General features: G+C 39.4%; 3 protein-coding genes across 3 annotated transcripts; 1 reads left to right on the plus strand and 2 right to left on the minus strand.

Moving 5' to 3' along the window:
- Window positions 1-4,881: 4,881 nt before the first annotated feature.
- LOC139472603 (uncharacterized) lies at window positions 4,882-9,804 on the minus strand. The gene is made up of 7 exons (XM_071255065.1): window positions 9,487-9,804; window positions 9,010-9,184; window positions 8,522-8,665; window positions 7,774-8,064; window positions 7,133-7,363; window positions 6,505-6,639; window positions 4,882-5,930 (listed from the first exon to the last, which is right to left on the minus strand). The coding sequence occupies exons 1-7, from the start codon at window positions 9,802-9,804 to the stop codon at window positions 4,882-4,884; spliced, it is 2,343 nt and encodes a 780-aa protein (XP_071111166.1).
- A 12,449-nt stretch (window positions 9,805-22,253) lies between these two features.
- Window positions 22,254-23,227, plus strand: LOC139472909 (putative nuclease HARBI1). Its single transcript, XM_071255376.1, has 3 exons — window positions 22,254-22,387; window positions 22,595-22,729; window positions 23,005-23,227. Exons 1-3 carry the CDS (start codon window positions 22,254-22,256, stop codon window positions 23,225-23,227), a joined length of 492 nt encoding a protein of 163 aa, XP_071111477.1.
- Window positions 23,228-24,031: 804 nt separating this feature from the next.
- LOC139472605 (myb/SANT-like DNA-binding domain-containing protein 4) lies at window positions 24,032-26,315 on the minus strand. The gene is made up of 4 exons (XM_071255066.1): window positions 26,155-26,315; window positions 25,854-25,919; window positions 25,238-25,334; window positions 24,032-24,238 (listed from the first exon to the last, which is right to left on the minus strand). Exons 1-4 carry the CDS (start codon window positions 26,313-26,315, stop codon window positions 24,032-24,034), a joined length of 531 nt encoding a protein of 176 aa, XP_071111167.1.
- Window positions 26,316-26,722: the final 407 nt, after the last annotated feature.

A 26,722-nucleotide genomic window follows, 5' to 3' on the forward strand; every position in this document is an offset into this window, starting at 1 on the left:
TAATCTAGTCCCGTCTCTACCAGCACACTGTAAACTAGTCCCGTCTCTACCAGCACACTGTAAACTAGTCCCGTCCCTACCAGCACAGAGTAAACTAGTCCCGTCTCTACCAGCACAGAGTAAACTAGTCCCGTCTCTACCAGCACAGTGTAACCTAGTCCCGTCTCTACCAGCACAGTGTAACCTAGTCCCGTCTCTACCAGCACAGTGTAACCTAGTCCCGTGTCTACCAGCACAGAGTAAACTAGTCCCGTCTCTACCAGCACGGTGTAACCTAGTCCCGTCTCTACCAGCACACTGTAACCTAGTCCCATCTCTACCACCACACTCATACCTAGTCCCGTCTCTACCAGCACACTGTAATCTAGTCCCGTATCTACCATCACACTGTAACCTAGTCCCGTCTGACTATGATTGGTTTAAATATGAAGAAACTAAATTACCACCCGTTCACTCATTCTATAGTAACTTAACATAATCTAATATAACCGATGGTGATTATAAACACTCTCTTAATATGTCGGATAAATTAGGCTGTCAGAATTTAGGCGATTATCATGATTTGTACTTGAAAACTGATATACTGTTACTCACAGATATATCTGAGATATTTAGAAAAAAAAAACGTTTAAAATAATATGGCTTGGATCAGGCATGGTACCATTCCAGTCCAAGACTCTCGTGGGATTCATTGTTGAAGAAGCCCGATGTGGAACAAAAGTTACTTTGTTAAGAGGTGGTATATCACTGGCAGCGACAAGGTATTCTAATGCCAATTTTAAATGACTGGAAGGATATGATTCGAGTAAACCTACTACACACATATTACATCTCTACGCCAACAATTTGTACTGGTGGGCTATGAATCAACCTTTACCCATGGGCGGCTTTGAATAGGTAAACAATATCAAAGTGAATAATATTCCCAAAGATTTCGATAAAGGGTCCATACTAGAAGTTGACTTAGAATATCCAACAGAGTTACAAAACCAGAATAACAGTTATCCGCTAGCTCCCGAAAGATTAATGGTCAAAGAGATTGGATGTCCGAATATCAACATTACTTGATGGGCAATATTAAGTTAGCTAACGTACAAAAACTCGTACCAAAGTTGATGGATAAGACAAAATATTTAGCCCACTATAGAAATATCCAGTTATATCTGTCATTAGGCATGAAACTAAAGAAAATACACAAATAATATAGATAAGGCTTCCTTCCTTCATAACAAATTAACTAATGTTCTATCTCTTAAGATACCAAATCGGATCAGTTGCATGATGTTGGCCTCCTTCGAGTTCACTGGGCTTGTATGAATATCTTACGCTTACTCTATCTGGAAGCTTTTGTTCTTTGCCTCTCCTCGGTGCTGAAGATTCGGAAGTCACAGAGTTCTTAAGTTTGATCAAAGCCCTTGAATAGAGCCCTATATAAGGCTGAACACAGATTTAAGAAAGATAGGTACCAGCGATCAGTATTTGGTTACACTATGGAGCATCTGCGGTAGTGTGTTGATGTTAAATTGGTCAGATCTAATGAGGGAGAAAGCCTTAGGAAACTTACAGCCAGGTCAGCTTTTAGCAGAAGTAAGATATTTGACAACGACTTCGCGGCATTATATATGAGGAAGTGTAATATCAAATTCAACAGACCAGTATACCTTGGTATGGGTATTCATGACTTATCCAAACTCTTAATATATGACTTTTACTACAATGAACGTAAGAAGCAATACGGCAATAGATGCGAGGTTTTATAAACAAAGCGAGGATGTTTATAAAGATATGGTGGAAAAAATAGATATGTACAATCCAAGTGATTACCAAAAACATAATAAATTGCACAGCACAGTGATTTAAAAGTATTCGGTAAGATGAAGGATGAATGTGCTGGAACTCCTTTCGCCGAGCATGTCGGATTAAGATCTAAGATGTATTCTATAAAAAAAGTCGGATAAGAATAATCAAGGCATCATTACCCCCTTAGATACAATGAGATGGATTGATAAGGATGGTGTAACTATAGGTATAGCTTAGGTAGGTAATACTGCATCGCTTGGAACAATGAGCAACTCTTCTCGTACAAATTCCCTGCCCGACCCATCCTTAAGATAATATAGTAAATGCTCGCCTTCTTTCATAACCAACCGAGTAATGTTATATATCTTAAGAGACAAAATAGGATTGGTTGCACAACGTTGGCCTCCTTCGAGTTCACCGGGCTGGTATAAATAGCGTAGGCTTACTCTATCGTGAAATTTTTGTTCTTTGCCTCCCCGCAGTGCTGATGATTCGTTTTAATAGCATCGGATTTTTTCCTCCAATTAATACTGTTACTTCATTATTTAGCCTTGATACAACAGCTGATAATCGTGTTACCAATTCAGTTGATCTTAATCGATCTGACTTCATTTCAGTCCCATACTGATATCCAAACAAATGTTCTGATAATGTCCGGTTAAATCTTTCAACAATAGCTTGGCTACTTTTTCACTTCGCCCGATTGCAACATCGTGCTTTGTTTATATACTGAACAACAACAGTTTCTGTGACATTGAAAAGTGAGTGAGTGAATGTGGTTTTACGCCGCTTTTAGCAATATTCCAGCAATATCACGGCGGGGGACACCAGAAATGGGCTTCACACATTTTACTCATGTTGGGAATCGAACCCGGGTCTTCGGCGTGACGAGCGAACGCTTTAACCACTAGGCTGCCCGACTGCCCCTGACATTGAATAAGATTTAATGCAAAGTTAGGTTTTTTACCAAATCTGAAACAATTTCGGTTTGCAACAGATAAAAGACTCCTGTGAGTGTCCAAATGGTTTAATTTGCCTTACTGACTTCAGCAAATGCGTGATTTCATAAAAAAAACCTATGAACATGCCAAAATGTCAATTTACAAATCAATAGCGTGCGTGTCCACCTCTGGTTGCAATGCAAGCAACACATCTTTGTCTCATGAAATTGACCAGGCGTCGCACAAAGTCCTGTCCATATCTGCTGGAGCATGTTTCGAAGTTCCTGGAGTGTCTGTGGAACACGTGGTTGACGTCAAAGGTACCGTTCCATCTTATCCCACTTGTGCTCGATTGGTGAGAGATCAGGGGAGAGAGCCGGCCAGGGGATGACATTCACGTTGTTTTGTTGATGATTGACGTCACGTTCACATCGACGTCAGTACACTCGAATCCGTCAATCGCTGTGGCTGTGGTGAAAACGAGACTCGTCAGTGAATAGAACTTGTCCCCACTGCATGGCCGTCCAGCGTAGACGTGTTTCATGGTGGTTTCCTGTCAAAATGGGACGTCTGGCGGGTCTTCTGGCGACAATCCATGCACATCTGAAGCGACGACGTACAGTTTGTGAAGATTTTCGTCGAAGGCCAGGGATGCTTTATGCAGTTACTGTTGCTGGCTGGAATCGATTTCGTAGGTGTGTTCGAATGCAGTTTTCTTGTCGATTATTGGTTTACGCATGGCCTGCCACTCCGAGGATGGTCTCTGACTGCATTTGTCTGTTGCCAACGTTGCCATAAACACCAAATGATGTTTCTGTGGACGTTAAATCGTCTTGCAACATCACTTTGACTCGATCCTGCTTCAAGCATACCAATGGCTCGCAGACGCTCATTTTCGGACAGGCGTGGCATTTCGTAATGTTAAATAATTGCGTTATTTTGTTGTTTTTCTGAGTGGTTGTTGTCAGAACGATGCTATACAATGCATATGTAATCAGGATCTACTTGAAATAACTACTTGTTTATATATGCGGCCCAGTGCATAAGCTACTTCGGTTGAATCTTTTGATGCCAATGTTTCAGCCTCATTGTAACGACTAGCTACATCAACTACGGTTAAGGCATATTTATATGTTTTTCGTCTTACCTTATCATGAAAACAATAAGAGGCCAGCCTGATGAACTTCATTCGTTATAAAATATACAGAATCTATCATGTACTTTAATAACATCTTGGGACGGGCGAAAGCCCCATATCTCTGAGCAGTAGTGAAGAACAGGTAGTAATTTGACATCAAATATCTGTAAAAGTACATCATAAGGAAGTTTCATAAAATCCTTTGAGCCTGATTTAAAGCGAGGAGATGGCATTGCTTGTGTCTTCTGTGTAAAGTACCAACTACCAGATGATGAAAGATGAACAACTAAATATTTATAAGTAGAAACAATTTCTATAATGTCAGTGCCAAACCAAAACTTTTCATATCTTCGAAGGCGACCATGACGTCCAAAGACAATAAATTTACTTTTGCATAAATTAATAGACAATTTCCATTTATGACAATAAATCTTCATTTTGTCGAGGCGTCTTTGCAACCCCACGACTGTACTATCGAATAAGACCATATCATGTGCAAACATTAGAATAAAAAGTTAAATCATTCCTAATTGGATATTACGTTGCCCGTCTGAATTAAGAAAATCAACAATATTATTTACAAAGAATGAAAACAGAAAGGGAGATAACTCACATCCCTGTCGTACACCTTACTGGCATTGGAAGAAATCTGTATAGCCACCATTAACAAATATACAAGATCTAACATTTTCATATATATTTTTAAGTATTCTAAATATTTTACCATTAACAGTACCTATCCAGAGTTTGTAAAATAATCTTGTCCTAAACACTGAATCGCACGCTGACTTAAGATCTCTGAACGCACAACATAATCTACTTTTATGTAACAATAAGTATTTTGCAAAGGCGCCACCTAGCGGTTATAGTGGTAGGATGCACAATGAGCTGGCTCTAACTTTTAAGATAATTTCTCGCTGAAAACTATACCAATGACAACATGTAGTAACACGAAAATATAATTACAGGTACTGTTTTCATCATGGGCTGTGATATGACCCATCAATTGCCAGGATCCTCTTTCTCCATCTGACCGGTGTCCTCTGCCTCCCCAACATGGTCCTCTGCCTCCCCAACATGGTCCTCTGTCTCCTCAACCTGGTCCTCTGTCTCCTCATCATGGTGTTCTGTCTCCCCAACATGGTCCTCTGCCTCCCCAACATGGTCCTCCGTCTCCCCAACGTGGTCCTCTGTCTCCTCAACATGATCCTCTGCCTCCCCAACATGGTCCTCTGTCTCCTCAATCTGGTCCTCTGTCTCCTCAACCTGGTCCTGTGTCTCCTCAACCTGGTCCTGTGTCTCCTCAACCTGGTCCTCTGTCTCCTCAACCTGGTCCTCTGTCTCCTCAACCTGGTCCTCTGTCTCCTCAACATTGTCCTGTGTCTGCTCAACATGGTCCCCTGTCTCCTCAACATGGTCCTGTGTCTCCTCAACCTGGTCCTCTGTCTCCTCAACCTGGTCCTCAGTCTCCTCAACATGATCCTCTGCCTCCCCAACATGGTCCTGTGTCTCCTCAACCTGGTCCTCTGTCTCCTCAACATGGTCCTCTGTCTCCTCAACATGGTCCTGTGTCTCCTCAACATGGTCCTCTGTCTGCTCAACCTGGTCCTCTGTCTCCTCAACCTGGTCCTCTGTCTGCTCAACATGGTCCTCTGCCTCCCCAACATGGTCCTGTGTCTCCTCAACCTGGTCCTCTGTCTGCTCAACATGGTCCTCTGTCTCCTCAACCTGGTCCTCTGTCTGCTCAACATGGTCCTCTGCCTCCCCAACATGGCCCTGTGTCTCCTCAACCTGGTCCTCTGTCTGCTCAACATGGTCCTCTGCCTCCCCACCATGGTCCTGTGTCTCCTCAACCTGGTCCTCTGTCTCCTCAACATGGTCCTCTGTCTCCTCAACATGGTCCTCTGTCTCCTCAACATGGTTCTCAACATGGTCCTCTTCCTCCGACTCATCACCGAGAGGGGTCCAGCGTTTTATCAGCACCCATGCAATGATGGCAAAAACTCCGGCCATGATCAGGACTGCTCCCCCAATATACAAGGCACCACGTCCTGAAATGTTAAATATAGAAAGCTTAACTAACAGTGATCATGTTTGTGGTGTTTGTGTTAAACACTTTTCTGAAACAGTCGCGACATTATTATCCTCCGTGGTTACAACGTATATCCACTGGATTCATAGAAAGGTGATCATTTCTAGTCGATAGTACTGATATGACCTTCGTGTGAATTCATTAACTTTGTACATGGAATCTACATGCATATGTGTAAATCATCATCAAATAATTGTCGCGATATTTGAAAAATAGTATTATACACGTTGCCAATTGACACAAGAAATTATATGGCTTTTGACCCTTTAATTAAATAACCTTTTTGCGTCGAGTTAGTTCATAAATTATGGGAATGACATATGTCTTCATCTTCACGTGTGAACATTTATTTCTTAGTAAAATAAAACATTATGTTTTGTGTCATTGAAAGAGGTGGATTTGAAAATAAATATTGACCTATATTTCAGAAACATTAACCTGCAAAAGCGTAAGTTAAAACATTAAGTAATGTTTGATGACAGTGTAACAGTGTTTAGGTGAATGGAATTGAAGTAACACAGAACACTACCTACCCAGGAGGAGGAGGCTGATAAGTCCTATAAGTCCTCCAATCACCTCAAAGCAGCCCAGCACTGGGAGGGCCAGTTTCAAGTTGCTTCTTCCCGTAGTGTTGACCAACGCTAATGGCAGCATTATTTGAGATAGAGCTGCAAAATGAACACAAAGTCAGTAAGTCTTCAGCTACATTGGGCGGTAGAGTAGCCTAGTGGTTAAAGCATTCCCCATATGGGAACAATGTGAGGCCCATTTATGGGGTCCTCCACCGTGATATTGCAGGAATATTGCTAAAAGCAGCATAAAAAACATACTCAATCACTTCAGTTACCTTCAGACAAAACACAGGAATGCATAAGGGAGTAATCACAAAACTTGAGTGTGAGTAAATGAGTTTGGTTTAACACCGCTTTGTATTCCAGGTATACCACGGCGTGTCAGCTTGATATTGGAGGAAAGCCCAAGTGATGCAGGTGTTAGGTTTTTATCTCTTAGTTGAAACCCACGAGCATTGGACAGTGCTGACAAACCTAAAACATTATTAGGAACCCACGAGGGCAGATTTACAGCGCACCTAAGGGACACTACTCTGCACGGCGAATTACGGCGCCTGAACATACAAGGTACACTCATTGGTTAACCCACCTGTAGCCGCTCCAAGCAGGAAGGATACAGCCAAAGCACCACGAAGCGCCATAGTGACAACGCTGAGAGCAAGAACCGATATTCCCATCAATAAAAGAGCTGACTTGTTTAGCTTTTCCCTTTGGAAATTTCGGATGATAACCAGTCCAACCAGCACAAGAAAGTGAATGACAATGGAAGTGACAATGGACCAATCACTGCCGCTCATAACTCTTTTGCTGATAAACAACCCTGTAAGACAGACAAAAATCCATGAGTACTTTTATAATAGTAGCACACAAGTATGAATTACATGACTCAGTAGATGGGTCTGGCTCATTTGTATAAAAACGTCTTAAGATTAGGGACTGACCAGATTCAAAATATATTAATATTATAGAACAGTTTTCTATTCAATAACGACAAATAATATTTACATTTATCAACCCTTGTTATTTGTTAGATTCAATTGAAATACCAAGTTCAATGTCAGGGTCAGACATCCAAGACACCCTAGTTTGGGGAAATTCTGGTTTTCGAACCAATAAGGTGCGGGTAGTGGCAGATTAGGATAGAGCTGTGAACATCGCTTAGGAGCGCCCCAGAGCACTGGGTTCCCCGTTCACTATGATTCAAGTTTAGCAATGCATTTGAAAACCTACCCACAGACGCAGCAAGTGTTATCAGGAGGAGGAAATAAAACGGTGGGTGTTTGAACAGCTTGGACGCATTCTGCTGGGTCTGTGAGTTCTTCTGCAGAAAACTACCAGCGATAAGTCCTAAAACAGCAGATATCTCAAACGCTTTCATGGTATGAGAGTGGACAACGAAACCAATGATAATCCCAACGGTGAAGCTGGTGTGGCTGATAACAAGAGCGAGAGCTGGGCGAGTGTAGAGGTGGTCCACGGTAGCTACAACGCCAATCGTCCGAAGAAGTCCCACAGCAATACCTGACAAAAAATTTGTAAGACCTTTATCGAGGTTAAATATTGCAAGATAAATTATTGATAACGTTCGTACTCGTTTTGTAGTCGACCGCCTAAAATATTTGAATATATTCTTTATCTAAAACTTATAGGTTTGTCAACAAAAAGAGTGATTAGCAGATAGTAGAAGTTGCTTTCAATAAAAGATTCCATACCTTATTTTACACTTACTGTCTTTAAAAATTAATTGAATTTGAGTAAGTAAGTGGGCCACCGAACTGCATTTGAAAATACAGGCATCGTATAAAAGTTTGGATGTATCTGCCCTTAAAAACACTACTGAAATATGTACAAAAATGTGTCTTCAGCAAATAGTACTCGTATGAAAGATAGCTTGTATGTTTAGTTGCCTATGTCTTATGAAACCAAAAATGACCTCTGCAAGATTCACTTTGAAAATATTTTAAAGATTTTGACAGACCTCTCATGATGACAATTAGGATAACCAAGATATCGTCTGTGGCTGTTAAAGACGAAAGGCAAGATGAACAAATGTGAAGAACACTTCCGCCCAGGGCGACCTTTCGGAAGCCGTATCTGACCATAAGCGGCGAACACAAAGCAGCTGAAACACACGACAGATGTGCAACGTAAAATTAAACTATTTGTGACTAAATGCAAAATGTGACAATATGTTTTTTTTTTATCTGGACATGATACGCATGTAAGTCATGAATAAATACACTCACGCAAAATCAAAAACCACCGATATGACGTTGGTGACCAAGGTAAAAATATCTTAGATGGTATGGTTAAAGCAGTCGCTCGTCAATGCAAAGGCTCGGTTTCGAGACACCATCCAGGTACAATGGGTGAAACCCATTTCTGACATTCCCGGCTATGCTATTGCTGAATAAATGCACAGAGCCACGTAAACAATAATCACTCAGTTATCTTAAAATCAATTACCTGCCAGTCCAAAAATCACACGAAATGTGATAAGGACCGTCCATCTGATTCCACTGGAAACTCCTCTGAAGTGGGGCAGGGGAAGAAGCATTAAGGACCCAACTGTGATGTTCACTATCACACTGGCAAATATGGGAACGAGAAACAGAATGGTCTTCTTACACTTAGATGTAAGCTGAAATTAACGAAGGAATATTGTTACTCTCTGTTCAATGTCAGTGATGTCATAATGACTTTGTTACACGCTGTTTCTTAGATTTTGTTCCATGGCTATGATGTCTTTCGTTGGATTTTGAAATTACTGACAATGCTAATTTCTTCTTTTGTGTTGTTTATTGGGTTATGTCATTGGTTACTCAATAAAACCCACAAATATAAAAATAACATTTATCTCAAAAATGAAACGAAAACATCACACAGCCAAACTTCACATAAACTTTGAAACCTTTGCATTAAAAACAATATTTCAACTCTTACCGTGCGCGGCTCGGTTATTACTTCAATGTAATCATACGCAGGGTTGGTTCCAGCAATGTATTCATAGTCATTAGATTCTGATTGGCTTCCTTCAATAGCCCCATAATCAGAGGCTGGGTTGACATCGTCAATGTAGTTATATTCAACAGAAACAGGATTGCTGTGGTCGGTGCTAGCGTAACTACCAGCAGTAGACTCATCAATGGATTCGTACTCGCTTGGCTTGTTTTCTTCCAGGATCTCTTGTCCTTCGTCATGAGAAGGGAGGATTTCATCAGCGGATTCCTGATGAAAAGTTGGTCTGAATTCAGCCGACATTGTTGGTAATTTCAGAGTAATAGAGGTTATTTGTAGCAAGTTCGTATGTAGCTGATCTAACAGAGAGGCAATGGACGACAAAGTGAAATCGTTACACAACATTGTGTTTCGCGACAGTTTCGTTTTGTAGTTTTTAGTTAAATATTCATAAGTAAGTTTCACAGCTAGTGTTACTTCTTGTTGCGGAAATTGTATCCGTTTGCAGCCGCTGTATTCGTAATCTGACTTCGGGATTAGAATTGAATAATGACAATATTTCATACACTGAGAATGTTTAAACTGTTAAAAGAATAATTATCTCAGTAACCTCTAGTTTCGGACATTTCATGTGTATGTTAATGACATCGTATTTCATTATATTTTCTCAATTTCCTGACGAGTAATGTTTCATAAAACAAGCGTCTGCATTGTTTTTCTTATGACCCTGGCAGACAGACTGAACCATTTTCAAAAGGCAATTTCGTGCCATTGATTCTGAACTTATGTAGATAATATGGTAACACAGGGTGCTTGATTAGAATGCAAGGTGTATGCTCTGTGAATCTATGTTTTCTGACGGTGATTATGACCTTTCCACATTGGCCACATACATGCAGGACAGGACTGTTTTTCATTGATCCACTTATTTAATGTTCACAGCTATCTAACCCTTTACTCTTTCGAGAGGTTACTCTCTGGCACTGATCCACACACACACACACACACACACACGCACGCACGCACGCACGCAAGCACGCACACACGCACGCACGCGCAAACAAGCATACACATTCGAGTGTATGGTCACGCCTTGAGACTAAACTTCGCGGGTCCGTGACACAGATTATAATTTCCTGTTTGATGCCTTATTAGGCATGCCAAGTATTATTTGCAATACATACTTCGAGACGATGTCAGATAAACAGTTGTTCACAGCAGTATTTCTATCTGTGCGTGAACATGGACTCAAACATTATTTTCAAGATTTTCCAAAAACCTACGAATGCCATGCATGTAATCTCTCTCCGCATGAACACATATTTTGGTTTCGCAACTCAAAGCAACAATGTCGCTCTCATAATTCCTCCATCCATGAAGAGCGTCTGTCATAAAATCAATGCTGCGATAATCTTCTTCCTGGTCAATTGTTTTCAACAAAGTGATACGCACAGCCTTGTTGGCGGCGTCATCACAAGATTCGTCGTCCAAATCACTAACAATCTCACAATAACGACCATAAAATGAACTGACAAATGCCCCGGAACAAACTCCCAATTTAGGCATTTGTGCACAATCTTTATTTGTAAACACGATTTAAAAAAAAGAATGTCTGTCACTTGAATCTGGTTATTGTGTGATATATTGTGACCAAAACCCTAAACAAAAAGCCCTAATAGGTTGTAGATATTTTTAAAATCTAGTCGCTAATACTTATGTTACTAACGTCAATTTCGTATTTTTGTATCCTTGGTGTTATGTTTTCCCAAACTGTTGTTATACTGCTGTTCATCCGTAAACCTACACTACGTTGTAATTTGACCACGAATACATCACATTGTTCACATGGCCATGTGCTGTGCTACTGAATAGCGCAGCCATAAATAAGCTCCGCCCACTGTAATTAAGGCAGACACTCAAAAACGCCAGATTCCATTTTTTGTGATCAAACTACAGAAACTGTATCGACTTATGTCTGATTATGGAGCCAGTTGTGGTATCCAAGGTTTGCCATTCAAGTTGATACGGAGTTTGATAGTCAGTGGTAATCGAGCTCCTCTCGACATTTGGTTGTGTTTAGATCGCCAGTCACTGTTCGAAACTGAAACACCGCCACCTTGCGGGCTATTTATATTAGCGTGTGGCTTTCAACTGAATAAAGATTGAAATATTAATAAGTGAAACTCGTGGCATACTTCCCAGGTCAACTGATCCATAGCTAGAAATGGAGAGAAGGGCGTTTCCAACCGAGGAAGTTGAAACAGCTCCAGAATGAGCGGATAAGCAAATCAATACTAGTGACCCGTGAAGAGCCGGGTTAGAATAAGTCTTCAGCAACCCATACTTGCCGTAACAGGCAATTATTCTTGTCGTGAAAGGCGACTAACGGGATCGGGTGGTCAGGCTCGCTGATGTGGTTGATGTATGTCGTCGATCCCAATTGCGTGGATTGATGCTCATGATAAAAATCACTTGATTGTCTGGTCAAGACTCGATTTTTTACAGACCTCCGTCATATAGCTGGAATAGTGTTGAGTGCGGTGTTAAACAACAAACTAACAAGTGTTTTGTAATGTTAGTAGTGACAAACGGTGCAGCATATCCTAGATAATAAGGACGTGTCATATTTTTATGTCCACTGATCCAGAATCCCGCATTCTGATTGGTCCGCAAGTGGTATAATCGAACCTGAATTAGACTATGTTTTTGTTAACAAAAGAAAAAGCGCTACTCTTCCAAAGCTGACGGGTAGGCAATTTCACTTACGCACTCTCATTGGTGAAATGAAAGGTCGTATTGACGTGACCTGTACTGGGATGTCCAGAGGCCTATGCGTAGCGGTAGTGAGCACTAATATCTGTTTGTGATGACATTGGAGTATGATTCATGTTCCGGTGCCCGATTTCTCCCCAGATATAGCATTCGCAAGGTGTGTGTGACATTGCCAATGTGCAGTTAAGGTTGTTATCGAACTAACGTCACTCCACTCTCCTGGCAGACGCTCTATCCACAAGACCACGGATGTGACCTCAAAATTTGAACTAGAGGACAAAGAGGTGTTTGATGGATTGAAATCAAATTTGCTAGGACTTCACTATAAAAATAAGATATCTGGTCCGGTTGGTTTCAATATATATATTTATCTTCCACTTACGGCTGTACGATTGACATAATACTTACGGGATGTTACGTGTAACAAATACCTCAGAAATCAATGTGGACGTTAATGTCCACGTTTCTATGTGTTCATGGTGGAAGTTTTGTGTATCAAAAATGCATGTTAGAGTCATTGTGTGTCGACTACACGACAAGAAAACATCCGTCAACATTAGCAACTTTCATGAAGGCAGGCCATGTACATATGTTTAGTAATTACAAGATCGACAAGAGTATTTTTGATTGGTTAAACCCTGTCACATGTAGGTTCAGGCGGTTTAAAAGGCGTCAGTGAGAACACAGCTTAACACAGCACGTAGTTGAGAGTAAGAGTTGAAGTCAACTGCGCCTGCGTGCTTAATCTACGTCATGTCCTGTGTTCCGCTTCTGTTCTTATTGATCACGTCGTACACGCATGGTCAACCAGGTGGCGCCGGCCCTCCACCGCCACGGCCACCGCCGACTAAAGGCCCAGGTAGGTTGACGTTACGTTATGCCTCAAAAAGATACACCCACCGCCGACTCAAGGTACAAGAAGGTTGGCGTTACTCCTCTTTAAGATACACACGCCGCGGTCTTAAGGCCCAAGTAGGTTAACGTTTTGCCTCTATAAGATACACCCGCCGCCGTCACACGTAGGTTGGTGTTATGATTCTTTAAGATACACCCGATTCAAGGGCCAGATAGGTTGGCGTTACTCCTCTTTAAGATACACCCGCTGCCGCCTTAAGGCCCAAGTAGGTTAACATTATGCCTCTATAAGATACACCCGCCGCCGTCACAAGTAGGTTAGTGTTATGAATCTTTAAGATACACCCGACTCAAGGCCCATATCGGTTGGCATTACTCCTCTTTAAGATACACCCGCTGTCGCCTTAAGGCCCAAGTAGGTTAACATTATGCCCCTATAAGATACACCCGCCGCCGTCACAAGTAGGTTGGTGTTATGAATCTTTAAGATACATCCGACTCAAGGCCAAGACAGATTGGCGTTACTCCTCTTAAAAATATACCCGTGCGTTTAGTTTCGAACGTGGGCCCACATCGAACTTTCGATAAGGCAAACGGAGTTAGCTCCCTTCTCGAAACACCGATAATGCGGTTTCGCCAGTGTTACTCTTCTTTAAGATACACACCCCGCCGTCTTAAGGCACATGTGGGTTAGTGTTACTCTTCTTTAAGATACACACCCCGCCGTCTTAAGGCACATGTGGGTTAGTGTTACTCTCCTTTAAGATACACCAGACGCCGTCTTAAAGCACATGTGGGTTAGTGTTATTCCTCTTAAAGATACACACCCCGCCGTCTTAAGGCACGTGTGGGTTAGTGTTACTCTCCTTTAAGATACACACCCCGCCGTCTTAAGGCACGTGTGGGTTAGTGTTACTCTTCTTTAAGATACACCAGACGCCTTCTTAAGGCACATGTGGGTTAGTGTTACTCTCCTTTAAGATACACACGCCGCCGTCTTAAGGCACGTGTGGGTTAGTGTTACTCTTCTTTAAGATACACACCCCGCCGTTTTAAGGCACATGTGGGTTAGTGTTACTCTCCTTTAAGATACACACCCCGCCGTCTCAAGGCACATGTGGGTTAGTGTTACTCCCCTTTAAGATACACTCGCCGCCGTCTTAAGGCACATGTGGGTTAGTGTTACTCCTCTTTAAGATACACATGCCACCGTCTCAAGGCACATGTGGTTTAGTGTTACTCCTCTTTAAGATACACACGCCGCCGTCTCAAGGCACATGTGGGTTTGTGATACTCCTCTTTAAGATACACCAGACGCCGTCTTAAAGCATATGTGGGTTAGTGTTATTCCTCTTAAAGATACACACGCCGCCGTCTCAAGGCACATGTGTGTTTGTGATACTCCTCTTTAAGATACACCAGACGCCGTCTTAAAGCACATGTGGGTTAGTGTTACGGCGAAACCGCCTTATCATTGGTTCATATTGGGAAAGGGAGGTGACTCTAATTTCAAACGGGAGATATCTCCGTTGTTTCGTATTTGAGAGAAATGGCGTCAGTCACGCTGTACGTTGCTGGTCAAGCTATTAAATGCCCAGCTTATGCCTAAGGTAAAACGTATCCTTAATAAAAAGTTTGAATGCATTATATATTAAGACATAAGCGGCGCACACGAAGCAGGTGAAACTCACTACAGATGTGCAACATAAGGTTTGAGACTAAATGCAATATCATAACACTATGTTGTTTCTATCTAGACATATTATGCCTGTTATGCACTTTAAAATATGTCGAGAACAGACAGATATATGTTGGTGACTATGGTTGAATGGGTCGCTCCTCAATCCGAAGACCTGGGTTCAATTCACCACAAGGGTACAATGAGTGAAGCCCATTTATGATGTTCCCGCAATGCTGTTCCAGAACTTTTACACAAAGCGGCATAAACCATGATCACGCTCAAACGCAAAATACCTGCAGTGCAGAAAACCCTCTTGATGTGATTTGAACAGCGACCATCTCTCTATCTTCTCTTCTCTTCGTAAGAAGATCCGGAGAAGGAACAGGAGGGACGTGCTGAATCCACCTGTGATGTTCAGTATCACACTGGTAAATTTTGGAACGAGAAAAAGAATTGTCTTCTTATACTTAAACGTAGGCTGAAATTAACGAAATTTGTTTTGTTAATATCTGTTCAATGTCAGTGATGACATTACGGCTTCCTTACACACTGGTACCTTTCTGTTTCCTAGATGCAAATTGATTGCATTTGAAATCACTAGCAATGCTGATTTCTTCTTATTTATTGTCCCACGGGTCATGTTTTAATTGGTTACTCAATAAAACCTCAAATTTGAAAAAAATGTTCATCTCCTAAATGAACCGAAAACATAAGTCAAACCTCAAATCCTTCAAATCCTTACTTCAAAATAATGATAAACAGGGTTGGTTCAAACAATGCATTCATGGCTTCTGATTGGCTTTCCTCGCCTGATAAACAGGGGCTGGTTTGATGCCGTCAGTGTTGTGATATTCAATTACGTCAATGGACTCGTACTCGCTAGGCTTGTGTTCCTCCGATATCTTCATCGAAGTCCTGATACTAAGTCGGTAATGTCAGCAAGTCTGTCTATAGCTGAGGTAACGTAGAGGCCATGGACGACAGAATGAAGTCTTTACTCTGTGGTGTGTTTGTGTGAAGTTTCATTTTGTAGTTTTTAGTTAAATGTTCATAAGTAAGTTTCAAAACCTTCATGTTGCGGACATTGGACTACGATGCGACCACCCGTTGGACTGAGTAAATGTTTTCCAATTTGATGTTGATTATTCTGTGAGTGATCCTGTTTCATATTTATCTCATTTAAGGAAATATTTAAAAAGTGAATGTAACACACCATATATAAGCTTGTCAACGATCGTCCACTTGAAATGATTGTCGTTTTTCAAGGAATATGAATTGAAAACATTGTTTTGCAAACAGGAAAAAAAACTTTGAAATGTCATCTTTCAAAACAGATCTTTCTTGCTCGTCATGCCGAAACCCAGGTTCCATTCCATATATGGGTACAATGTGGGAGTCCCATTCCTGGAGTCCCTTGCTGGAACATTGTAAAATCATAATCCTCGCCCCATGGTAACCATATTCGAAAAACAGTATAGGCTACTGATTGTCAATTTATGTAGATACAATAATGACACAGTGTGTGTGATTAGAGTGCAGGGTGGTATAGCGTGTGTATCCTGTGAATATATGTTTTGTCTTTTTTCATATATAGTTTTCCTTTACCGAAATATCTTTTTCACTTAGGCCACATATAGCAAATCTCAAGAACATAATATTTGAAAAATGTTTTGTCCTGTGACGTCGAATCCCATACATGGGCACACTGGCTGTGAAACTTATATGAATAGATCGTTAAAAGTTATTTGAAGCCGTGGGGGCGGTCGGGTAGCCTAGTGGTTAAAGTGTTAGCTCGTCACGCCGAAGACCCGTGTTCGATTCCCGACATGGGTACAATGTCCATTTTTGGTGTCCCCCGACATGATATTGCTGGAATATTGCTAAAAGCGGCGTAAAACCATCCTCACTCACAGTTTGAAGCCGTGGCAGAGTTGAAATATTGACAGAAATGCTCTAAGCGGGGTATAATCTCCGGCTTAATCATTCATTTATTATTATCGGTTAGAGCCTGATGAGATTGCTAAATAACGGTTATGAAATATACAGGACCAGCATGTCACCTGTTGTCAAACCGTTTGCATAGTGTGTGTCTATATGATGCAGATTCAAAGGAACTATTATATAATATTTACAGATGAATCTCTGTTCAGCCAAACCGACAAACTGTGACCACAGAACTGGAAATAAACACACGAATACCACGTTTCACAGTCTAAATGCTGATACAAGTTATGAAACAGTCTCTGTACCTATACCGCTTGTTTAAAGTATATTCGTAGTCATTCTACCCATACACTGTTATCTATCATTCAGTGTAAATTGTTTCTGAATTAAGTGATTCATGAGTTGGTGCAAGTGTGAATAAAGTATTGACTGGTTTTGTCTCTAAGATTAACGCCATACACAGCAATATTTCAGCTATATGATGCGGTCTGAAAGTCATTGAGTGTGGACCAGACAATCCAGCAACGTCCCTCGCCGTCGGGGTACCATGACATGCAATCAATAATGTATAACATTACATAGTAAACATCCATAGACACTTGTAGCATGATGTAAAATAAGTTTGTTTCAAACTCGCTATGCTTACACCGAGGTGACTGTCAGGTTGACGCATTCTAAAGTATCTCAGTGGGTTAACAGATCGTGCTTTCTGACAACACCCAAACGCTCTTTCTTGCACATGTCATGCAACTGTCATTGTGCGTGATATCAACTTGTAAAAGGAAAAGGAACACATTCATTCATTTATTCAAGGTGATTTATCTAGTATAGTACATAAATCTCATTACATGTCACTGTTTCTGGTGGAAAACGGCTACTGTTGTTCGGGTACAGAGAAAAGAATGAAACAGTAAGTTTCATTTTACAGTATGACGTGTTCCAACTAGAGAGTATCAAAAGAGTTGATCAAATAGTAAGACTTACATAGACAAGTTGATGGTGTTTTTCAAGGTGATTTATCAGTAAAAAACATGATCACTTTTGATTCCATGCACATTATGATATAACATTGAACACCTTGAAAATTCGTAATGAATGCAATACAAAATCTTCAGATACTCATGGTGTTTACGGCTACAACCATTTCAGACAATACTCGGCTGGTATACTATTGGTAAACCAAGATATATCCGCCCACTGGCGCGTACCGTTGTGAAGAAAGGAGTAGCGGGTGGTCCGTGACAAGTAGCCGGATATATGCGTGTCCTGTCTCGACGAACAACGAGTTCTAGTGGCGAGTTCCATAGAACATAATAGAACGTGCTGACTCTGAAAATGGGGACAGCAATTTTGCATAGATAACAACAATCTCGTTACAATGAAGGGAATTCATTTGCTGAACAAATGGAATACTTTTTTTTACCCAGGAGAGCAATACTGAGTAGTGTCATGTCATTCATCAAATGATAATGAAGGTTGAGGGGAGGTGAAATGGGGTTTAACGTCGCGTCCAGGATTATTGCACTTATATAGCAACGTGCATGCACGTGTGTGTGTTTGTGTGGCTGCTTGTACTACTCTGGACTGATGCCGATTTATAGTGCTAGCTCACTGAAATACCATGCTGCAAGTTAACATGAATACCCCACTCAGATACCGACTCCGAGCCGACTAGTCCTTGTTTTAGCCCCTTAATGCCGAGCGCCAGACAGGGTGACAACAAGTACCATCTTTTAACGTCGTTTGGTGTGACGCGGTCGGGGATCAAACCCCGGACCTTCCCCTCTCCGGGCGGACGCTCTACCACTAGACCACGGAGGCGGTCTAATGAAGGTTGAAACCTTGAAGTTTGATAGTTGACTCAATGACATACTCCTTCATTAATACCATGTGATTTTTATGGGCTTCAGCATACTGTAAACGTGATATTGCTAACTGGATTTATATTGAGATAACTGGATATTCATAGCACTAGTCTTTACATTCGGTTGCGGTTTCTGTATCAGCTTGTCACACCGACCTCTTTATAGTCTCATAATCAGTACGTGTGTACACGTGAGTGTAGTCAATTTCATCGTCATAGCTTGCACGTACATACTCTCTATCTGTAACAAAAAGGTATTTGCCCATATTCTGTGAACCGCCTCTGTCTCAAACGCGTTTTGTGAGTTGGTTCACCTTATCCTGGATTACCAGAAAGTATTTGATTTAGTTACAGCGTTAACCACTAACCCAAAGATGTCCAATATTTTTATTGTAGTCGAATTGACTTTGTGAACAATAATAATTGACTATTTTCGACAAAGTTACCAATAGAGATGTCTTCGTATCTGTGAGATAGTTCTTATGATCATGTTATTGTGAAGCGTTCTATCGTTTAACAATCTACCCGTGTAACACTGGTTTACTCAAATAGGGGTGTATCAACTGCCAGGGTGAGAGAGAGCTTTATTTCAGTAAAGGGGCCACCAGCCCATTATACAATACATGATATAAAAATTAGACAATGTCAGCGCCAATGAGAAAGTTATTACGCTTTTAAAAGCAAGAAATATAAATGTAGCTAAAGTATTAATTATGCATATGGTTTTAGATGTACAGAGAGTTACAAATTTATCAAAAGTTACATTTGTGTAAAAATAATAAGGTAGAACATTACGTCTAAAACTGTCATAGTATGGACATTGTAAACAAAAATGATAATCAGATTCCACTAAAGGTCTTACACAAAATAGGCATAGTCTCTTAGCTCTAGGTATATTGTACTTCCTTTCATCTCCAATGGCAAAGTTTGACCAGAACATCTAAATTTACTCAAATCAATACGATAGGCACTTACTGGAATACAATCTAGATAATTTTCAAATACATTATATTGCTTAATACAAAAATATAAAGAAAGTTTTGAGTAAGTTTTAAACTGCTAGACCTCTGTTGGTTACCTATATCAATACATCTTATCTTAAAGTTATTAATAAAACCAATATGATTTACTCTTTGACTATCCCAAACATGGCCAAAAGCATAATGTTTTGCTTTTAATGCCCAACAACTTATTCCTTTCTGTCAGATTGTATTGATATGAATAAGCATGATTAAGGATCATATTAGTTTTTTTAGATACAAGTCGCAGCCAATATTTGACAATACGAACATTTTGATTGACTTTAAGTGAATAACGTCCAAGCCCACCACAAGCAACTATATATTCAAACCTTTTCCTTGGTACATAACGCATATTGCTTGTTTCTTTAACCAATCCTTGGCAACATTTTTAGATACTTTAGCTGCTGCGGCTTTTGTATTGCTGCCATACCTTTTCAATATCCTCGCTGGCTATATGAAATTTTATCCATTATTAATCAATATTGATGTTTCTTTAATAGTTCCATTTAGATTAATATTTATATAAGTGTATATCAATGGACAATTACAAGCAAACAAAAAAAGAACTTGAAAAAGCTCTCGAAGCATTTATGCTCCGGGATAAAATTATCAAATGGCGAGAATTACCACAAGGTGTATATTTTATCACGGATAACAAGCCATCCAAATACGCTTATCAGTTGTTTCTTTCTATGTGAAGACGAGAAAGGTCCCGTAGTAAAATGAACAAAGAACTAAGTAAAACTGTTGAATGTAACTATGTCCAAAATAATGGTATGCTTACGAGTAAGAATAATAATAGAGAATATTTTCATTACAATTTAGCTTCAGGTTTCCTCGATACATATGGATAGTCATCATATAATTCACATAAACTTAAGACCCCCATAGAGGCATTGATAGGGTCCGGGAATGGTTCAGGTGGTGGTGAGCCAGGATCCCCATCATGTATACTACTGCTTCAAATAAAATTGCGTCGCCCAGTGTAGATGATCTGGGTCCTCTTGCACAAAGCGATCTTAGCGCTACAATTATTGTAAATCCTTAAGATCGCGATCTTAGGCTTCGGCTACAATCGTCATCCACTTGCACAAAGCGATTGTAGGCTAAGATCATTGTAAGCTACAATCGAAACTTACAATTGGTCCGGACCAATCTTAAGTCCTTACAATCGTCCAAGATGGCGTCTACGGTGCTATATTGCGAAGAATATGACAGTTTTATTAGGAGAGAACGGGTATTTAGAGATAGAACCATGCAACTCGAAATTCTAAGTGACGACGAGCTGTATGCGCGATACAGAATGCCTCGTTCGTCCTTGTTCCAGTTATTGGACAAAGTCCGACCATTAATAGAACACCCCACAAAACGTTCGTATGCCCTAACGCCAGAGACACAGTTTCTTGTTACATTGCGTTTTTTAAGTAAGGGTGGTTTCTTGCTCGAGATGGGTGATCTGCACGGTGTGCACCAGTCCAGTGTGTCGAGGGCATTTCACAGAACTGTATCTGCCCTGAGCACCGTGTTGGAGAACGTCCAATTCCCAGAACCTGCGTCCTTTCCTACCGTTATGTGTGGCTTCCACAAGATCGCGGAGATGCCGCGGGTAATAGGTGCCATTGATGGTACCCTTATACCCATAAAAAGACCTAGCGGGGATGACGAATCGGCATTCGTGTGCAGGAAGGGGTTTCATGCCATCAACGTACAAGCCGTTTGTGATGCGAATCTTCGGTAAGAACACATTTTCATTCAAATAAAACAAAAAGCATCATTATAGTAGTCCACGCACATGCTAACAGATACTAACATAATGCGTGGCAATAAAAGTTGACATTTTCCTTCGTTTTACCACGAAACACAGCTGATCAGTGTTTACATTAGCATCGGCCAATCAGAGGACAGGGGCCTTCAATGGGTCGCCACAAGAGGCACGATTGAGGATAGATAATATTTCAGTTTATCGTGTTTTTGATAAATATATTAACGAATGTCCTTGCTTATCACTTTGACATGACCATATTCAGTCCTTTTGAAAAGAATAAATAATCGCATCTTGTTTGCACCAATGTAACTATAAGGCTATTTCTATATCTCACAATAAATCATAGGAACACACTAATTATTTGAAGCGCCTGTAAAATGAACAATATATAATTTATGTTAGAGAAAACAAAATTATCACATTGGGTGTATTTCACGAAGTTGTTTTTATTTAGTGCTATAATATATGAAAATGTGAACATTATGAAAGTATAGGTTAAATACAACAACAGAGGGGGCATCATAAAATGAAAATTATTTCCATCACAGACAATTACATCTTCGAGTGATATATATTTATATACAGCCTTTGTATATTGTTCCATGTCATTTAATTCTATAGTTTTATGAGATAAATAACTTTTTTTCTGGTACCAAGTGAGTAAAACAAATGCCTATTTTTAAACATTGAATATGAAATAAAGATTTCTGTGAGTACTATGTAAGTTATAACTGGCATAACTGATAAAGGAAGGAAGGGGGTGGTGGTTCAAATATACCCAGGATTATTACTTAAATCCTCTTATCTTAATAATACTGTTTTTCATTACACTGATTTTAATTCTCAAACATGTCATTCAGGTTCACCAATGTTGTTGCAAGGTGGCCTGGAGGAAGCCATGACTCTATGATACTGGCCAACAGCCTTTTGGGACAGACATTTGAGTCCTCTCCACCAAATGGATGGCTTTTAGGAGATTCTGGGTAATAATTCCTTTTTTCATCATTTTAAAGATAAAAACAAATCACAAAATTAATAAGTGACTCACTTACCTAGCAGAACACATTCACCATTAATTTCAAGCTTACACATCTCAAACAAGCAACTTCAATCACAAGTAACTTTTAAGTTTTAAACATGTATTATTAACCAAAATATCAATGTAGTGTACGTTTTTCATCTTCATATAGATATGCATGCAGGCCCTGGCTCCTAACACCAGTAGGTGATGCTAATACAAGGCTACAACAAAGGTATAACGGTGCCCACATGAAGACCAGAAACACCATTGAAAGGGCATTTGGTGTTTTGAAATCAAGATTCAGGTAAGTGAATAAAAATTTACAGTTTTTAGTGGAATTATATCATTCAGCTCTCATATATCATATATGGAAAAACAACTATTTAAAACCTCCTATTATGTCTACAATGACTTGACTTGACTAGATTTATTCAATTTTTGAAGAGGAAGAGATTCATTGAATTACTTTATATGACACTTTAAATTTTGCTGATTTGTTTGGCCTTGAAATGTCGTAATTCCAACTTCTAAATTATGTAGATACCATTGTATTAATTTCCAAATATGAATTACTTTCAGATGCCTACACAAATCATCCGGGTGCCTTCAATTTACCCCCCAAAAATGTGCACAAATTATAATGGTAGCATTTAAGCTACATAATTTCTGTGTAGAATCTCGGCTGGCCAATCCACCTGCTCTGGAGGAAGAAACTGTCCCAGAAATGAATTACACTTATCAGGGACCTCTGAATGATGGCCACAGGATGAGGAAGGAGTTAATCCAGAACAAATTTGCATAAATGTCATAATCACACATTTCCAAATGTACATCATAAAGTAGTCTTGTTACAGTACTTGAATATGATGTATTTGATTCTTATAGATGATAAAGACAACTCTGTTAAAAAAAAGATGACAGGAAATGTTGCACCATAATATCAACATTTATTGTTTATGTAGTGATGAGGTGCTGTATTGTCTATTTACATTTATATATTCACACACACACACACACACACACACACACACACACACACACACACACACACGAGTGAAATAACAAGAAGAGATGACATCATTATATTTTGTATATTTTGAAGTAATGTAGGCCATCAGCCCAAATTCACAGCATTCAATTGGTCACACTGTGCTCAGGAAAAATGAGATGTACAGAACAAATTTAAGAAATAGTATGGTAATATCCTAAGATTATTGGCATGATAAATGAACATAGCAAGAAATATATTTGTGTTTCAGAATTTTGTCACAATGAAAAATGCCTGTTCAAAAGCACATTTACATCTCAAAACATTCTGAAATAAACAAGTCTTTTTTAAAAAATTTGAGCTCCCCATACATATTCAAAAAGAGAGCGTTATACCAGTAACAAAGACTTCAACTTCGAAGACCAGTTAATCTTACCATGGCGTGCACTTGGATTTAACATACCGTATTGTAACTTTTCTAGGGTATCTAATATCTGGCTTTATTAACAATTGAAACCAGTATATAGTTACAGGTTTAACTGCTAATATGCATTAAATAACATCATGAAAAGATATATTGATTTTATTGTTACATAATAAATGTATCTAATCTGAAATCTAAGTGAACTTAATTATGGGTGACAATGTGAAAGGGGAACTTAGGGATTTGTTTTTCATCAAAATAAACATCTCCTCATCAATGGCCAATCTCTTTTCTTCAACAGCCTGTCGCCTCTCTTCAATGGCCAGTCTCTTCCTCTCAATGTCCAACATCTCGTGCAGCACCTGTAGTTTCTCTCTCTCAAGATCCACAACGGTTTGGAACTTTGGAGATTTTACTATTTAATACAAGAAATTAAGAATCCATTTAAGTAATTGTTGTTATAATACAGACAATGCAATTAAAAGTTGCTGATATATCTCACTACTGTAATAAAATACTACATTAAAATTGTTCATAGAGAATCATTACATAAATACAATTGTGAAAATGGAAATGTTAAACAAACATAATATCGGTTTACGGTACCTGCGGCTATTCTCTTAACTGCTGTCTTCATTATGACTCCTATAACATGAAGAAACATCAGTACTTTTATGGACAGAAGCATAAACATTGATCAGCAAGAAATGAGTACTGTTCAGAAAATATATATTGTCCTCAACAAATAAGAAAAAACAATTCGGTATGTTACAATACTGAACAAAATGAAATGTACAATGTAAGTATAATATGCTGATTTTAAAAAAAAATCACCTGTGGGTGAAGCTACCACTGATTGAGAGCTTTCTATCTGAATAGGGTCCTGACAGTCAGGGACATCAAAGGTGCCAGGGACATCTACAAGAAAATAAAACTTTAAACATGTTATTCACAACAAGAAATTGGGCAACAATTAATGATTTACATAAGATGTTAATTGGGTTATTTTGATGTGAGTATCCAGTTGTTTCAATGAAACAGTTAAAATATATTTGAACTTACCGCCACACAAACCACTCTCAAGGCCACCAGGAATACCATCAATCTGGCAGGTAGGTATCAAGCATATAACCTAAAAATATAAATTGATGTAATATTGCAATCAGCAGGGATTAATTTTTATCTGAAATAAATGAATATTTTCCAATCATAAAATCATTGCACAAGGCTATTTTCTTAATTTTTGAATGGATGTAGGAAGCTTTAAAAACATATTAATATCAACCAGCATTTTACTGGCCTTGACATATTTGCACTATTGTTATCATGTTATTCTTTGATCAAACCTAAAAATTCATTACCATGCTTTTATAGTGTATATAAAAAATATGGACATATACCTTATTTTCCAAATTGGAAAGTGGGTTTGGAGCAGGGCCTCCTCCTGTTTTGCTCAGCTCCCTCTTTCTTGTTTGTTCCTTCTTCCTTATTTGACATCTGTATTATCACCAATCTTGTCAATATTAGGTTCTTAATACATACATATGCACATACTTAAAAACACCTTTTTGTTCATGTTTAAAAAAATTATTTTGGGTGCTTAACAAAGATATTTACTGCCTTACATGTACTCAAATCAGGCAGTTATTTCTGATGTTTATTTACAACTGGTGTCTGAATAAAATGTCAAATGTATGAGCTCATAGGTGATTTTTGTGTATTTTGTGTGACAGAAATATATCACATTACTTCAATATGGAAAGTGACATTATTGCATTTTTCTTTGTAAAATGACTTAATTCTAATTTATAGAATTATAATAGTTTTATTATATCAAGACATGTTCTGTACCGGACTCTGCACTTAATAGTGAATCTTCGCACAATTGTTGCCACACCATTACTCTTGAAACACATATATAGTTAATCACGACAATACGGGTATACCAGCAAATTACATTGTATACGCAGTGTCAATATATTAATACATCATAATCAATGTTTAATTGTAACTTACTTGAGTTCGTTCCATTTCTTTCTAACATCGGATCCATTCCGTTTGCTCGAGCCGACGGCACTGACCCTGAACATAAAATTAAACATGGTAGTGTAACGAAGTGGCAAGTGTTACGGGGTCTTCTATTAAAAATATCCAATTTCATGAAAACAGAGACCATATAATATTATTATATGGTCTCTGATGAAAACTACTGCACAAAGACCTGTAGAAATATGACCCAGCTGTTTCGTGTTATACATAAATGTTTCAGTTTCCATTAGTATATATACGGTATTTCAAATTGGTACAATGTTCTTACTTCTCGGCGATGATTTCCCATAGGTCCGTCTTTCGCTTATTCGTCACAATCGGGGAAAATGGGGCGAACAAGACATCGTGGTTGGCTGATACTTCGTCGGTGAGCACAGTAAGCTCTTGCTCGGAGAAATTGCTTCTTCGGCATCTCTTGTCTGATGACATTATGACTGACACTGACAGGTTTACAATATAGAACAATGTATCGTCTGCCGCTGCAAGGGAGATAACTCTATACCGTAGCGAATGACGCGTGACAGGTTTTTTTACCTCCACCGCTGAAGAGTTCGATCTTAGTTAAGATCGCGATCTTAAATCCAAGCCGTCTTACAATCGCGCTAAGATCGGTTTGTGCAAGTGGAATAGGACAATTGTAGGGTGATTGTAAAGTTGATTGTAGCCGCCTAAGATCGATTGTAACTAAGATTGTTCTGTGCAAGTGGGCCCAGGCCATTTTAATTGAACAGCCATGATCCCGGCGGTGCGAGTGGCCGGTGGTCCAAGATTCAAAGGGCCGCACTGTTTGACTTTTTTATGTTTTCTTACAGTTGTCCCGCGTACGAACTACAATG

This window comes from Haliotis cracherodii, unplaced genomic scaffold (genome assembly GCF_022045235.1).
Source record: "Haliotis cracherodii isolate W230 unplaced genomic scaffold, xgHalCrac1.p SCAF_25, whole genome shotgun sequence".
Classification (NCBI taxonomy): domain Eukaryota; kingdom Metazoa; phylum Mollusca; class Gastropoda; order Lepetellida; family Haliotidae; genus Haliotis; species Haliotis cracherodii.